Below are 17,873 nucleotides of genomic sequence, written 5' to 3'. Positions count from 1 at the left end.
TACTGTTTCACGGATTAACTGTTTGCACTCTATTGTTTACTGCTCCAAACTCATTCTCAAGTTTCCGGTTATTGTTTTATTGTCTTCATGGCTCAGGAACCCTGCAACACCAAGAAATAACCATTTTGCCTCAGTTTACTCCCACGCCCCAAAAAAATCCATTAGGCATTTTAGCCGTCTTCTTTTGTTCAGAACTCATTAGGAGGAAATTTGAATAAGAAAGAACATGCATCATTAAGCATTCCTCTGTACTACATACTAGTTTTCGATGATTCTGTTTTATTGTCGTCATGGCTCAGAAATCCTGCAACACCAAGAAATAGCCATTTTGGCTCAGTTTATTCCCACGCGCACCAAAAATCCACTGGGCATTTTACCCGTCTTTAAATTTGCTCAGAACTACTCATATTAGGAGAGGAAATTCGAATGAGAACGTTATTATTTTATAAAAGCACTATTACTTTTAAAAGCATTCGGATATTGACAGTCTCAAGGGCGGATCCAGGGGGAGGGTCGCGAACCCCCTGTCATTCTTGAGGTCAAATGGGCTTCTTGTGGTAAAAATGCGACTGGGATTCCTTTGCCCACAAAATTTACCCCTAAGACCCCATTCCAAAAAAACCCTGGATCCGCCCTTCAGTCTATACTCTTATTCTCATTGAGGGATCATGTTTTCACATTAATTAGGCTTAGTTCAGCTGCTTTTAGAATTTGGGTACGTATGTTTGGGCTTTCGTGCAATTAATATTTTTAACCAAAAAATAAATAAAGTGCATATATAGAAGCCCTAATTTTAATAATAGTACTTTCAGTTTTGACTCTACATGAATTACGTGCCGATAGTTGTCAGTGGTCAAAAATTTCATCGTTTTGAATGTGTTCCGTCTTTAAGGATCGTTTCTGCTGCATGAATTTAGTGAGCCCGCGCTCATCGTGATTCCAATGTTTTGATAAGCAAAATCTCATAAAACGTCTTAATTTTATTATAGCTCTAAGACGAAGTCGGGCACCCCCTGCTTTTGAAAGTAATCTGTAATACCTGATAGGTACTTGTATTACTATCTTCCTCCTTTTCTTTCCCTTCGACTTCCCATAGGCGTTAGAGTATTTAGCTAATGACAACTAGATGCAATGTAATTTTTAATCAAATATAGTTTTTTTTAGATACTTTTTCGTCATAATCCTATAAACTTTATGCGAACGCAACTTATCAAATGCATGGATTAACTTTTTCTCAAATTATTATTAATAATACCTGGTTTTAAATAGCGACGCAAGCAAACGGTTGCCTATACACCGAATCGAAATATTGCGACCAATTTGAATAACTATTGTTATGCACTGACTAGCGACTGACTAGCCTCCTATACATGTGAAAATGCTTTTGTTTCCACGTGAACACGAGGCTAGTCAGTCGCTAGTCAGCGCAGAACAATAGTTATTCAAATTGGTCGCCATATTTCGATTCGGTGTATTTCATCATTTTACTTTTGCGCGAGCGTTCATTCAAAGCCTGATATCAAACTGATATGAACATATCTATTTTGAATAACAATGTAAATATACAAAATACAGCAGTGCAGTAGAGTAAATGTTGAAAATGGTTCGAGTTCGCTGGACATGGAAAACCGCAGTAAAACGAAAGCATGAAGCAATTATTCGCCGAAGTGAATATCTGGAAAATAATAGTTTTTAGTATTTTTAACACAAGTGAATATAATAAATTATGGAGAGAGAGTTTTTTTCCTCGAAGGTATTTATCTCTGCAAGCGGCACAAATCGACAAAGCATGCGCGCGCGTCATATTCACCGTAAATTGTGACCAATGAGCGCGCCCAATTTATTTTATTCAATCGTGTAAAAATACTAAAATAAAATATGCCAATTTGAATTGTTTTCCCCCGCAGGTCTTGATGTCTCTGTACTGTACAAGTCCAATGCAAAAGTACAAAAGCATAGCATAACAAATTAAAACGTTCATTAAATGCCAACAGCAGTAACAATGTATTTCCGAAAATTTTTCCCTCAAGCAAAAATCTAGAAAAGTCTAATACAAGACATTAATGCATCTTTTTTTCTTGAATAAAGCTTAACAACCTGTATTAGGCAATGTTAAAATTCGAAGATATCTAATTCACTCCAGATACTTCCAGTTTTCGCAGCCATTTTAACTGCACTCAACAAAACTATATTCATTGTATATAGATTGATAAAAGATAATAATATCTTTCTTGATTTTCTTGATTCTCAGGGCACTTTTGCTTTCGGTGATCAGAATCGTTGAGACTTGCATTCCAAAATTTACATTAATTTGAATTAATCACGTGAGTCATCGGTTTGACGTCACACGGGTTCATTTTGGTGAAGTACGATACTCCTGCCAGGGTTTCTGTTGAACCACTCAATGTTTAAATTTGATTAAAGGTTTTCAGTCCTTTCTGTTGACCAGCCAAGGAGGTACACCTCATTTCCTTGTGATCACGTTTCGAATTTTAATGGATCTCATAACTTGAGTAAAGCCGAGACAACGAACGAGAAAGCTGCCCCAAGCCCTAGTCCAACAATGAGAAGGAAAGCCATCATTGTACCCGCGGTTTCTGAGTCTTTCTTTTCTACGAGCCTACAAAACGAGAAGAACAAACCCCGTTAGGTAATTGCCAGGGTTTGGGGTTCCTATGTAAAAAGTGTAGAGAGGGACTAGGACCTTACAGCCAATGGGCGCTTTCCATTTACTCAGAAAAACACGACATTCCGGTTGGAAAAACCAAATGGTAGGTGTCTTTCCGATTTGAAAGTTTCGGAAAATTCAGTCTTCCGATTGAGGTAATCCACTTTTCCGCTCTTTTTGTTACTTTTGGTTGACGCGTTTACCATTTGTTGGAGGTCAAAGTTTCCTGCCCTTTTCTTACCATTAGCAAACACATTTCTAACCGGATGGATTGGTTCAAATGGTAAGCAGGTGTGTATCACCCCTCTCCCAAGAATAGCTGTTATTACAGTTGAGCTCGAGATGAGAAATTCTTTTGTTTAAGAGTTATACAAGTAAGGCTGTCGGGTCGATATTGGCTTGATGTCTCATTTGCGTGCATCCATCTCATTTCGTTATAAACATTTTAGAATAAATAAATAAATTCCCCTTACTTACCCTGGTCCGTACATCATACACAAGCTACCAAGATAACCATTTGAAATACCAAATAACAGCATAAAAACGATAAAATACGTATCGTCATTGAACAACACTGGAACATTTTCACCACGCGGTTGAGCGTTACAAAAGAAGAATAATGGTATGAACACTACTCGCACAAAACATAGAATGGGCAGTAATTTACTTCCACGAGGCTGTAAAGAGAGCAACAGTAACAGAGTTAATCTTCAAGAAAATCGTAAAACTGTTGGTTGTGACACAGGGGGCCCGGCTTGGTGATGGTACATCGGTAAACGATCACGTTTCATATGTTGAGGACATGACATTACATAATAATCGTAACTCAATGCACCCCTATAAATGTACCAATGGTCACTATGTAATAGAACACCAGTGTTTGTATTGTTTGTATTGCGTGACTTATACCCAAATACGTAACGGCAAAGTGTAACGCACGGGGCGTCTAACACTATTGCATTACAAATCCTATTACGTAGTGACCGTTTGTATAGGGGTGTATTGAGTTACGATTATTATGTAATGTCATCAACATGTGATCGTTTTACCGATTTAGCATCACCAAGCCGGGCTCCCTGTGGTTGTGACAGAAGTATTCGCAAGGTGTCTGTTAACTGTTCGTGTATCTATGTTGTCTGACACAAGATTTGTGACAAACCATGGTCTTTTGCAAGGCCACGACAACAAGTATAACTTCCCTTTGCAGTCCATGTTTCCGTGTAAGGGTTAAAATATCCTTGCAGTCGTAACTTCCTCCCCCTCTCCCCCCTGTTTTAAGTCCATCTCTCTGGTATCTCTCATTCATAGCGACGATGACACATAAGAGATTAAGAGATTGAGTTGGAAAATAATAGAAACAAATAGCAGGTTCCTCTTAATCCCAAAATCTTTTTTCCATTTTTTTCTTCTTTTACGGCCCTTCCAGTTATAAGCCTCACCCCCCCCCCCCCCCCCCCAAACCCTGACCTCTATGCACCATGAGTATAAGCACTTGGTTTATAACTACGATTTTACAATGCGTTGTATTTCAAATCTTTTATAATACTTACTAATTGGAAAATCGAAGCGATTATACGACCAATAAAATCACCAACATTGAACAAGAGAAAACAAGAGACAGGAATAAAGTACTTTTCTGAAAAGAAAACGGAAAGAAAAACCTCGATTAGTGTGGGCAACATTGCGGCAAAAACTGCAAAAAAAAAAAAAAAAAAAAAAAAAAAAAAAATTAATTTATACATATATTTGCCAAGTATTTTCGTAGCGCAAATGAAATATTGCGTCGAGAGCTGGTGAGCGCGGAATGGCTGCTTGCATTACCAATTCTCCTCACCAAGCCTTCAGAGCTTTTTTGATACGCAAACTAGAAGCTCTCCCTTTCTTTAAAAAAAACTCTCTTTGGTATGAGCTGTTAGCATGATCGGTTTTGGTATTATTGGGCAACGATAAAGCAAGTTCGTAATGTTAACGTATCGTGTTTTATCGTCACGGCATGTGTACCGTACGATAACAATTCTTATGGGAAGCCATTTTAATGTCAAGGCATGTCGTACCATACGATAACGATTCTTATGGGAACGATAACAATTCTTATGGGAAGCCATTACAATGTCAAGGCATGTCGTACCATACGATAACGATTATTATGGGAACGATAACAATTCTTATGGGAAGCAATTTCAATGTCAAGGCATGTCGTACCATACGTTATAAAATAACTGTTATGAATGTCGCGTTCTGATTGGTTTGGAGAGCGTGCTTTATGAGAGTACATTGCACGCGCGCGCACTTTCCGTTGCGTCATTCCGATCTATTATTGTAATTTGTATTTTATAAAAGAAATAAAAAAACTTGCTTGCTGTGCTGTGTGCAGTCATAAAGCACTTGGGGATTGGCAGAACACTCGAGAAGTGTCCAGAAGCACTCCGCTACGCGTCGTGCTTCTCCTAACACTTCTCTCGTGTTCTGCCAACTCCCGCGTGCTTTATGACGGAACACAGCACGCGCGCGCGTTTTCTATTTCTTCAATAACGATTCTTATGGGAACGATAACAATTCTTATGGGAAGCAATTTCAATGTCAAGGCAAGTCGTACCGTGTATGTGCTTGTAACGTACCTGTCCATTCATTCTTAGCCGTGCTTTTCGATTTTATTCTAGATGTAAGACCAGGGAAGGATGCCAATGTGACAAAGAATACAAATGCTACTGATAACCCAAGCGGAGCAATCTGAAAGACACAAATCATTAAACACAAAGTTAGAGCAAACAAAGTGCATACTATACATGTACATCCGTGAAAACGTTAACTAACAAAATTGTACAAATTTATACAAAGTTTTGTACGTCTACTATAGTCTACTGAACATACTAATTTGTGCTATTTCTTCCAAATTTACAACGGATATATGATATGCATTCTAATAAAACTTCATGGAAACTGAAAGGCCCAGAAAAAATGGCCTAAATGTTGCATTGAACGTTACACGAAGCCTTGAAATTATGCAATGTGTCTAACTCTACGACGCTGCAGAAGTAAATAAAATACAAATTAAAGTATTTTAAGCCGTTATTTTGGACACGAATGACGAAATAAAATGTGCGCGCGCGTGCTTTATACTCTTATAATGCACGCGCTCCCAGCCAATCAAAACGTGAGATTTATGAAAGTTAATTTATAAAAAGCTTTATTATATAACGTTGCCGACAATGGCTTCATGCTGCGCTACGAGTTGTCCAACTCTACACTGAAACGTTCAGCGCAACGAGTTTTATCGTGCAACCTTGCAATGGCATTTGAGCCGCTGGTCGGAATCTTTTGATATGCGAGAACCCTTTCTTAATTTACAGTTTAAGAGGAAGTTTTTTTTCAATAACGAGCAATAATGGCAAAAAGCGACAAAAACTAGACCTTCCTATGAGTTTTGATCCCAATTTTTGTTTTGGGTTAACACTCAAAACCTTTTTTAACAGTTAGAAACTGAAGAAACATAAGCGGTATTATCAATTGTAGAAAGATGTTTTGTTGCGCATTTGTGTTAGAATGTAGCTTTGTCAGGCTTTTTTATTGAAAATGTATGGGAAATAAGCAAATGAAGGCCTAAACCTCATTTCCGATTCAAATTCTTGCTTTGGGTTAACACTTTGATTCCGCTTTCATCGGTCATCTCCACTTCCAAACAAGTTAAACTTTCTGAATAACAAGATTTTAGCCTTGTACAACAGCCTTTCTTCAAGAAAATAGTTTTTGGCGCTCACCGTTCGAATACGAAAAGAATTCTCTCTTAATGTTTTGCATTCTGATTGGCTTTATTTTCAGTGGCATGGGGAAACTTGTAGTATAGTGACGTTATGTACCTGTTTGAATATTTTCAAGAATGGTGGTCTTTGACTTGTTCTAATATGAACTTCTTTGCCGTCAGTTGACTCTACGTTTATGAGTGTTTTGGCATCCAGACCTAAAAATAAACATACATAGATCACTATATCATCTCTTGACGTTCGAGGCACAAATAAATAGAGCAGGGTTCATTACTGGGGTCATCTGGAGCACAAACATCGTACATTTTTACACAAGAGGAACAAAGAAATGGAAAATTGTGGGCCCCCCACAATAATTATTAGGAAGTACAAGATAGATGACATCATGATGGCACTGTAATACCTTACCCCGCGGTCTGGCGAGGACTTTTTCTGAAATAGTGAACATAGTGAATTATGGTCCAGCTTGGTTACAAACATCTTTTGTTCATTAGGCCTCATATGTTATCGTTTGTACTCATTCTAGATTACAATGCATCCTGTTTGTGGATCTCAGAAAAGCCTATGCATCTCACTGGGTGTGAATACTGAATAATTGTACTTACTTAATGTCGATTGAAACCTTCCCTTCTCTGTATCAAGTTTCCAATTTGCTAATCGTTTTGACTGCTCTTGGATGTTTCTAGCATCTGAGAAGGTTGAAATTAATACAGTGTTAGAGACCAGATCCTGACGCTGGTATACCAAATGAACCTTGTTCCTTTATTCATTATTTTTTTGAAAATTAGCTTTATACTGTCAGAAACACCAGACACTGATCAACACTCATTATCAATGAAAATCAATATGGTGGCTTTTCTATCAACTTTGTTATGATGCAGTGGTCTAAAGCTGGACACAAAATGCCTGACGCCAAACTGCAGTTTCAGGTTTTGTCGTGTGCGGCATCTAGCAAGAACATGGTGATGGGTACAGGTCTCTATATTGATTATTCCAATAAAATACAATTATTGGTTAATCAATCAAGTCCTTACCAATTTCAGTCTGTTCTTCTGGCTTTTCCATGTAGTACCTGGCAAATTCCTGGATAAATGAATGAGTACAACTAGGTTAAGAGAGTCAATCCTAATTACTATTGAGAACAAAAATTAGGGCTCATCAGTGGAAGTAGTTCTTTTCCAGAATATAGAGTGCTACCCTCCATAAAATCACTTTAAAAATACATGAATAATTAATGACCTTGGAACAATACCAAATCACTACCGTGAAGGCATCTGTAAACCCTGATACAGAATTCGTTCTGGTTTGCTTAATGTTGACTTTGAAATATCTCTGCCAAATTGCATTTAATGTTAAAATTTTTACCCTAAAAAAGAAGCATCGATCTAGACATCTTCAGAGTAATATACAATATTTGCGTGAGATCTGTACAAGGTTTAAAACAGCTCACTTGCAGCTCTCTGTTTTAAATCCTCATACACATTTCACGCGAATATTGTATATATTACATAGATGTAAAATATTATCAGCTTCAACTCACCAGTTGAGGTAATAATATGTAGGAGATCAAACAAATAAACAAGACAACAACAGCAGAAAAAAAGTATCCAAAGCCACTTGAAATCGCATCTTTGCCTCCTGAATTATGAAGGGAAGGAAGATTTAGGGAAATTAAAATAAGATGTCTTCATAGGGCACTTGCATTATGGCATCATTTAATACGACTACCAGAATCATTCCCTTGAACACTTTCTTTTGTTCCGTTAATTAGCAGCAATACACTCCTTCACAGTTCCCTGTGCCATCTTGAAAGGTAGCCGTGCCTTTGCATCGAAGCGAGATGAACCGTGAGCTTGCAATGATAGAGACCTTTTTCAAACACCTTGGACAATATATTATTCATGTCTCTATCATTGCAAGCTCACCGTTCATCTCGCTTCGATGCAAAGGCGTGGCTACCTTTTTAAGAGACAAGTTTGCAGGGCCAAAAAAAACTGGCTGATCAGTCAGCAGTCATGATGGCCAACCAAAATGTTTTCTTCAATCAATCATATCTTGCATCTTGCTCAACATTACTCTCCAAAATTACCGAAAAGGCAAAGATTTGACCAGACAAGTTCAAATTCTTGTTAAATATTATCTGATGACCGGTTATTTTTAGATATGGGTTTGGTGATCAGACATTAAGATTGAGCCAAACACTTACCAAATAAAGCAGCAATATTAGCCAGAGCAGCAAAAGTACCGCCGATACCCTGTCCAGTCATGACAGCACCAGTATACTTGAAAGGCATCATACCAGTTAGTCCAAACAGCCCGCCTTGGAATACGGCACTCATCACTAAAGAGAGAGAAAACACATCTCAGTTTGTGAATAGGGATTGGTGGAATGTTTATAATTATTGGATTTTAATATCCTCAGGGTAGATCCCAATAGATGTGGTTGCTGTTTTCCTACTTCCTACTTCTGTCATTCCCATTTTGTGGTTCAGTACCTACAATCTTGGTCAAAAATGTTGAGAAATTTTTGGTTTTGATGGTATTTTCATGAAAAACATGAGAAATTCCCCTTAAAACGACCCCCCCCCCCCCCCCCCCCCCCAAACAATGTCGTTTTGAGGGATACAGGGCTGCTTTACCTACTGGGACCAACATTGTCCTGGGGGAGAGGGGGTATGGATAATAATTTTTTTAATAAGGTAAATTCTACTATTTCATGATTGGATGAAAAATTCTCAACTCTTTTTTTCCAAGATTGTAGACTGCAAAAAAGGCCTTTCCAGCAAGGCAAGCCACATTTTGAACACGAAAAGAAAAAAAAAAAGATAAAACTAACTTGGTTGGTGATCATGACCAGCAGCTTACCCGTGACTTATTAGCGGCCATTATTTTATGCCCTGTTATGAAACCCTTACAAGTATCAACACTTTGTACTCACTGTTGACTACGATAACTGTTACTATGGTGATGTAGAAGAAATTATTGGTCCCTGAAAAATAAAATAAAATGATGAATATAAGTAAAAAAGTCAAATATAATGTATTACTATTGTTATTTATAATATACCTAATAATTTTTTTAAATTTTATTGCAAGAACATCGTCATATAAAATAACTTATAGTACACTCAACAAAATTACTCGACTCTGATTGGTCGAAAGGAGTACAATTATAGCGTTAATTGTACTCCGTAGGAATACCGAATTAAGTCGCTATGTAAACACGGCCAAAACAATGTCAACAGCGGCAAAAAAAAAGCCGTAAAAACAAATAAGAACTAATCTTTTTTATGCATTTCAGTTGCGCGATGGACTGAAAATCGGCCGCCAAATAGACAAAGATGAACGGTGTCGCTTCACATTTTTTACTGAAATTTTGTTGAGTGAACTATTATCAAAAAATTGCACAATCTTCTCATACAATTTGGAATTAATAGACACTCATAACGTCGTGTCTATTAATTTCCAAATTGTACTCGAGATCGTGCGATTTCCTATACAAATAGGATTCAATTAATTGAAAATAATTTTGAATAATTTGGATTCAAAAGCTCGCAAGATTGATGACAATAATTACTGTTATAGTTTATACCAAAAAGATAATATCAAAAAGGTTCATAACAAAAATGTCAGTCTTAACATAACTTTTATAACTCTTTTTTAGAGAGAAAATGAGGCCTTTTTACCAGAAACTATCAATGCTATTCAAGAAAGTTCTTCATGAAAACTATTTTCAAAAAATTGTTATATTTGACTGAATACCAAAGAAGATCAAAAATAGAGAGTAAAATTGTATGTATTCATCACTGGAGGCCTTGGTGGCCTTGCTTTGATGCATTTTCAAAACTCCAAATGCTCATATCTTAGCAAGGATTTACTACTTTCATTAGAGAGTCACACACTTTATATATAAATCAACAAGCTCAATGATTTGAAAGGGGATTCACTCCAAAAACATTGATTTTCAATGTTTATGCAATATAGCAGTAGCCAGTTATGAGAGCCATACGTATACATACCTTACGTATAATTAATTAAAACTTACATGAAAATGTGTCCACTTTAACAAGTGCTGTCGTAAGGACAAACAAAGCTGTCATTGTTATCAGAGACGTAAGCATCCGTACTTGTAAACGAACCCTACAAGTAAAAATACAATCAGAATAAATAAGTTTCTTATAAAAAAATGAATTTAATATTTAGGAAGGATTTAAAATATATATATGATAATAAATTATAATGAATTCATGGAATTGAGTAGCCTTGTGCTAGTCACGAGAGTTGAAACAAATATGGATATTCAAGCATGACAAAGAGCTTCCTGTTTGTGAGATCTACAACACTCTTGGTTTAAGCAATTATTATTACTGAAGCATGACCAGTTTCAAGAAAATTTGTGACCTCCTTCAACTTTCATCATCACTCACGACAAAAACAAAAATTACAACAGAAACAACTTACTTGTGTTTAAACAATGTATTCAGTAAAAACATTAAGACATTTGGAACCATTGCCGCAACTGCAAAGTAGTTTTCAAAGTCATGTTTGAGTGACTTATTTTTTTCCAACTTTTCTTGAAAATACTGGAGGAAAAAATCAAAGAATTAATGAACACAATTTATTTTGAATAGTATCATTAAAAGTAAGCATACATAATGTGATATTGCCTGCAATGTTGCACAAAAGAGGCTGTTTTTTGGGTGTCACAGAGTGCAATGTTGCATGTGATGTCACAGAAATAGAAATTACTTCTACTTGTGTAACGTCACATGCAACATCACACATTGTGTCAGCACCTTAAATCAATCCTTTTAGAATCAATGTACAATTCGCCATTTAAGAAGAAAAAGAATACATAAACTGATAAACTGATTGAAATAAAAATGTATATTATGAATCTGCAAGTATATTCATTGACACAGTTTCATATAGAATCGCACCGTATTACTGTTGCCACCAAGTTAGGTAAAAAAATCAATCATTTTACAAGATGAAAAAATTGCTTTGGTCTTCATATATGCTGCTATGCATTTAGAATGAAGTGCATCGAATGTAGTAGTAGCGTGTGTGAAGTGAACCTCATTAAAGAGCCCCTTAAATGGAGTGATGGTTGTAAAATATAAGTTAAATAATTTATATAAGATTCCGTCTACTTACTGCATGTGCTGTAATAAACATATTCCAGGGTAGAAGAGTACCAACCCCTTGTAACACCATGATCCAATATACAATTCTAAATCTGCAAGAAACAGTGGTTAGTGTTTTCCATTTAATCATCCATGTTCACCCATTCATCAGTCTTAGACTATCCATCCAGTCATTCAACCATTCTTTCACTCAATCATGCTTCAGGAGCATATTGGAGATTTTCTAAAGGAGGTGGTTGTGCATTTAAGGGGTATCCTCATCTTATAAAGATGGAGAACCAAAAGAGCCCCAAGTAGTCTATTCCAGGAAAATAAAAAATTCACTGGGGGGTGTGTGGAGTACTCCACTCCCCCCCTTCCTAGATCTGCCCTTATGCATCCACCCATCAATTCAATTAATCATCCACCCCTCCATTCATTTATCCATCTTGATCCAATTATCAATCCATCCATCCATCCATTCATTCATTCATTCAGTAAGTCTGTTAGTCACATTTATGCTGTAAACATAGATTATTAACAAACAATAATAAACAGGGAATAAGGTGTCGGTTTTTTTCCATTCATATATTCATTCACTAATTCCTTCACATTTGTTGGAGAAATTGAAGGTAAACCGTGTAACATCTTTAACAACATGATAAAAAATTTTTTTTCAAAGGCTTGCAAGATGATTGATGCTAATGAGGTAAAATAACTAAAATGGCTCTACAAGCACTGCAATGGCTTCCTAACTAGAACAATTCTACCAACACTGAACTGGTTTCTTAACCCCATTGACACTAATCTATAGCACTGAATTGGTTCCCTAACCTCATTGACACTAAAAGCACTGAATTGGTTTCCTAACCTGATTGACTCTAATATTAATAGCAGTAAATTGGCTTTCTAACTAGAATGACTTTACTAGCACTGAATTGGATTCCTAATCTAACCAGAATGATTACACCAGTGCTGAATTGGTTTCCTAACCCCATTGACACTAATATCACTGAACTGGCTTCCTAACTAGAACGACTCTACTACCGTAGCACTACACTATACCCTCCTAACTAGAATATTCCAATTTTTTTTTAATGAAATCTTTTTTTAGTGCTGATTTATTTACATTGTTTGAAATTAAAATTATTTTCAAATTAATAGACCAAATTTGCTTGACTGACCATGAAACAATGGTTTCAAGTCGAGATTGAACTTGATTCTTTTATTCATCAAGTTCAACCTCGACTTGAAACCATTGTTTCATGACCAGTCAAGGGAATTCAGGATAGGTCTACTGCAGAGCATTTGTTTGTAATTATTAGCAATATTAAAAATAAAGATTTTTTTTTTTGCATTTATCCTTGTCCTTCTCAAATCATTTAGTCAAACTAGATAACCAAGTATTAATTTAAAAGTACAAACGCAGTACGATAATAAATTATAGAAAATTTGTTGAGATCTTTGGGGCAGAAAAACATTATTTGAAAATTCAATTTACAGTAGTTGTCTCCAGGGAATTCACTCACCCTGACCTTGCAAACGGCATTTGAAAATAATTCAAGGTCACCCAGGTTTTTTTTGATAAACTCAAATCTTTCTATCCCAAGAGTATGAAAATCTAAGCAAACAAAGACCCACGCAATGGGGGGAAATAGAAATTAAATGCGCAAAGAGCTATGTTTTCTTAAAAACATTTTAAAATGTGTCAAAACTTGAGAGATGATCAGTGGGGTTCATGATCAAAAGGAAATGAAAACCCTTGCCAAGAATTGTATTACTGCTGATAACAGTTCGACGGTTTTAGGTTTCTGATGGAACCCAAGGGAGTTGATTCGTCTACATACACAAAAAATTCTCAAACAGCGATAACAAGAACGTTAAGAAAGAAACAAAAAAGGCTGTAAGGATTGAGTTATTTCACGATATCCTATAATCTATCTAAAGCTAAATCTATCTAAAACTTCTGAACAAACGAGTTAAATATAAAAGAGTACCGAATTATCACAGCGTAGTTAATAGATTAACTATGATCACAGAGATAAATTTTTCTCTACTGAAGAAAAAGGTTTATGATCAAACAAATAAATTTTGTGTTACTCAGCTGTTTTTGATGCTTTGCATTATCTCTGCCTGTATGTGGTACCTCAATAACACAGAGTAACTGGCTGTTCAACACATCTAACTATAAGACTGTCTAACATACCTATCTTTTGGCTCCATCGATACCAGAAGAGTCTTTGCTAAAGATGGTTTATCTCCTCTCTTCTTTTCTTTCAGCATCGGTTTCGTCTCAATCTTGAATCCGTCCTTGCCTGCACCCATGGTTGAATATTATTTCAAATAACACAAACAGAGAGATCTTTGGTTCTTTTGCTCTTGACTATACAATTCTTTAAGACCAGTGATTTAACTCGATCACAGCAAGCAAAAAAAAATTCGACAGTGCATATCGGATCTTAGGAGGTCTGTGTCATGTGAATTCAAATATAGTTGATATCACATAACAAAAATTTCAAGGATAAACTTTGGCCCGGAAACACGTGAACGATCACGCGCTTCATGATCACATGTACAACCACCACAGGAAACCCATATTTTAAATTCGAACAAAAATCGCTTACGGGGGCTGTGTTTTACACAGTCGAAAAATCATACATAAGAAAATAAATATGCTATGATTTTGGGATGAAAAAGTTGGTCTGTCCTGAATTGTCAAATCACTGCTGACCCCGGGCTATTTTAAAATCATTCTTCACAGCTTCACACAAAGGAACCACCACAGGGAACCCAAATTTCGAATTTGAATAAAAATCATTTATGGGGGCTGTGTTTTACACAGTCGAAAAATGATATATATAATAATGAGTATGCTATGTTTTTGGGATGAAAAAGTTGGTCTGTCCTGAATTATCAAATCACTGCTGACCCTGGCCTATTTTAAAACTGTTTATTATGTAATTTAGTATAGTAATCACATGCTGATTGGTCAAAAACTGTGCTTTATTAGTAAACGGAGCACAGTGCTGATGCCATCCACGCATGTGAAGTGCTGCTAGAGATTCTTTGACTGTCTTTCTCTTTGTGTAATTAAATTCAATACCGAAAAAATGAGTATCTATAAAAAAATTAGTAGCTACATAATAGCAGCTTTTTCAATGATCACTTTAACAAATAAAACAGCTTCTTCATTCTCTGTTTAGTAATAAAGCATGCAGTAAGTGATGTAAGCACGAAAGAAGTGTTAGGAGAAACACAAGCCCTAGGTGAGTGCTTCTCACACTTCTTGTGTGCTTATGGCACCTCCCAAGTGCTTTTTTACTGAATGGAACACGGAAAAAGCTGTTTTATTCGTTTATTATATAGTTTTTTTCATAACTGGATTTATTTACGCAAAAAGAAAGATGGTTGCAGGATTTAGCAGCACTTGGTGTACACAGATGGTGTCAGCACTGTCCTTCGTTAACTAATAAAGCACAGTTTTTGACCAATCACCATGTGCGTACTATACTAACTATACAAAGCTAATAAACGGTAAAAAAACAAGATGCGTGAAATAGTTGCGCTGTAGAAAAGGTCCAGAACTACAAACTAAGAACTCAAACTAAGCTAATGATAAAAAGCCCCACTAGCCCTTCTACCATCACTGAACTTCGGTTGTATCTGGACCCTCTGAAGGGACAGAAAGTATGTAGGATTTAAGGGATCAATCAAATTCTGTCAGAATACAGTAAAACAGACCACGGTTCTTAATGTTTACATATTTGGATCGTATCAAGAAGCACCTACATGTACATTACTAGGTCGTTTGTATGATGGCGTCATTTGACTCCCACAACCATAATACTTGGCAATTTTTTTTCTTATTCAAATTTCTATTCCTCTTGAGAATAGTAAGACAAATTGATGCTACTGTAATTAACTGAACAAAAAAAGTGTGCAAGGGAGTCTGGTAGTAGAGGTCAATAATGTCATCATGCAAACCTCCTATTCATTAATGGAAAAGAGTAATACATCAATGAGGACTGTGTCCATTTGTACGAAGCCTGGGTGGATAGCACTATCTTACCAATAAATTAAATCCAGTGGATAAATTTATTGGATAACAGCATCAGCTTATCCACTGGTTAAGCATTTATCCATTGAATAGTGTTATTCACCGTTCATACAACAAGGATCAAGGACAAGTGTCTGGCCTTTTCTGAATTCTTCAACAGCAGGTGCATTCTGATCTAGCTTCAATACAAATGACTCACATCATATAAAACATGATGAACAAAAGGTGTTTGTATCAAAAGGTGGACCCTAAAACACCATATGACACTCAAGTATATGTTCACTAATGCCCTAACAATTGTTGCCGACGTGTTATGCAACATGGTTATAGCTTTCTGGAGTCGACATCACATGTGGGTATGAAATTCCCAAGTTGTCTATTCAAATTCCCTCTGTGAATTTGTCATGCCCTGCCTTTGATCAGACCAGATATAATTGAGGGATTTTTTCAGGTTGCTGATAAAATTTGAAGGTTTTTAAAAATACTTGGATGTATTTTTTTGACAACGGGCTTTCTGTGTTAAGTGCATGGTTAGCTAAGGGTACTTCCCGAAATGTTTTTTTTTTTTTTTTACAAATTCTTTTAAATTATCTAAAAAGGCCAAATATTGATCTGTAAAACTTCAAGTAAGCTTCCATTATTATAGCTTTGCCAAACCATTTCTAAATTCTATATCCTAACGTCTTTTATAACCATTTTTTCTGGGTCTACCTCGATAGGGCAATTGAAACCATTCCTCTAGTCATATATTACACTACAAACAGAAATTCAGTTATATGAGTACGATTGAATTTTACTAAGATATCATTTCCGCTCTATTCTATGTCAAGATTTTAAAAAATTAATGTTTATTTTATTACATAAGGTTAAGCATGTGAGCTTTGCTAAATAAATCTATAAAGCTGTAGCACAAGTTTTATCAAAATTATTAATGAACGAAAGCGTTCAAACCTGACCTTGAAGATGACAAAAACATTTCCCTTAAAGGCACTGCTGTTTCACTTTCAAGGTTTAAATGTCCCAAGAATCAATAAAATACTGCCTTACCTGTCTTTAGGTACTTGTGAAAGTTGTTTTGCTTTCCTGGTCTCGTCTGTTTTTGGTGAGTGTACTTGGCCGTTTTCTATGCTATCATCGTCTGTGTCTTCTAAAAGTGGAGCTCTTTCATTTGACATTTTTCCTTTTACCATCGTTTCTCGGCCTTCCTAAAGCTTTCTTTATGTAGGTAGACATAAAATTACTCTCTACCCGGCTTTGTTTCCGTGAGAAGAAAAAAAAAAGCAATATTATTGGGATCAGATTACTATCACGTGAAAACAACAAGACTATCGACCGACTCGATCAAAGCGACGCTAGGAAAACTCCATATGACAAAATAATGGAAAAAAATTTCGATTTGATACAGTGAACGGTAGCCAAAAGAGCAAATTTAGTTCAGTGCTAAAAGGTTGTCAGCTGAAAACCACGAATAAAGTTAGTTTTTCTGTCAGTCATCATGCACCGAATGACGAAAAGTTGCGTGGACGACAACACAATCAAGGCTTTAAGCCGACCTAGACAACGGTCATCTTCTACAAAAATATTTTTCGGGTCTGAATCGACCTATTTAGCTTCGTTGTTTGTCGTACACATTTCAGACCATGTGATGCCACCGTCTTGGGAGTTGATTCTTTCATGTGTAAATATTTAACAAATTCGTCATAAAAGAACGACTCTCGAGGGAATGTCATGTGATCTGAAATGGGCAATTAGCATACGAAGGTAAATGGGTCTACAAGGGCGGTTCCAGGGGGGGGGGGTGGGGGACAAAGGGGGGCTGAAGCCCCCTGTTCAGCAGAAAAAAACGATGATTTTTTATATTGTTTTCCGTTGTGTTGACGGAAGAAACTCAATTAGTCCCCCCCCCCCCCCCCAACTCAATTAGCCACCCCCTAAAATTTTGGCTGAATCTGCCCTTGGTCTATTGCTTTTCTTTTTCTTAGTTGGTGTACCCCTTTTTCATGATGGCTTTACAATGGGGGCTTAACTAATTCCACCTATCATCATCATCATTATCATTATCATTATTACTATTACGAACTTTTGTTTCCATTTCATTTGTCGATTTTCGTTATTTATGAATTAGGAGTGCAGGGAAAATGGGCAAAACAAAATGCAAAATAAATTAATCTGTGCCAAATTATTTCTGTAAATTTGCAAGTTGGTTCTTTGGCTTTGAAGACTATTCTTTGTTTATATATTATTCAAATTTGCCAATGACCA

The 17,873-nt window shown here is 36.3% G+C and overlaps 1 protein-coding gene across 2 annotated transcripts; it reads right to left on the bottom strand.

The window, feature by feature from the left end:
- Positions 1-1,127: 1,127 nt before the first annotated feature.
- Positions 1,128-17,300, bottom strand: LOC116297481 (equilibrative nucleoside transporter 1). 2 transcript variants are annotated; one of them, XM_031705703.2, is made up of 14 exons: positions 16,659-17,300; positions 11,586-11,667; positions 10,890-11,011; positions 10,474-10,568; positions 9,368-9,418; positions 8,636-8,770; positions 7,970-8,067; positions 7,464-7,512; positions 7,035-7,118; positions 6,526-6,626; positions 5,287-5,398; positions 4,219-4,304; positions 3,146-3,345; positions 1,128-2,620 (listed from the first exon to the last, which is right to left on the bottom strand). In XM_031705703.2, exons 1-14 carry the CDS (start codon positions 16,799-16,801, stop codon positions 2,503-2,505), a joined length of 1,476 nt encoding a protein of 491 aa, XP_031561563.1. In that variant the 5' UTR covers positions 16,802-17,300; the 3' UTR covers positions 1,128-2,502. The 2 variants fall into 2 exon arrangements, with proteins under 2 accessions (XP_031561563.1, XP_031561564.1); XM_031705704.2 differs by lacking the exon at positions 16,659-17,300 and adding an exon at positions 13,761-14,169.
- Between the last annotated feature and the right edge of the window lie 573 nt (positions 17,301-17,873).

The sequence above is a fragment of the Actinia tenebrosa genome, unplaced genomic scaffold (genome assembly GCF_029948245.1).
Source record: "Actinia tenebrosa isolate PJP-AT-01 unplaced genomic scaffold, QUT_ActTen_1.0 PGA_scaffold11__36_contigs__length_13525064, whole genome shotgun sequence".
In the NCBI taxonomy this organism is placed as follows: domain Eukaryota; kingdom Metazoa; phylum Cnidaria; class Anthozoa; order Actiniaria; family Actiniidae; genus Actinia; species Actinia tenebrosa.
The sequence above is the reverse complement of the archived record's forward strand: the minus strand, read 5'-3'. Positions and strand labels throughout refer to the sequence as shown.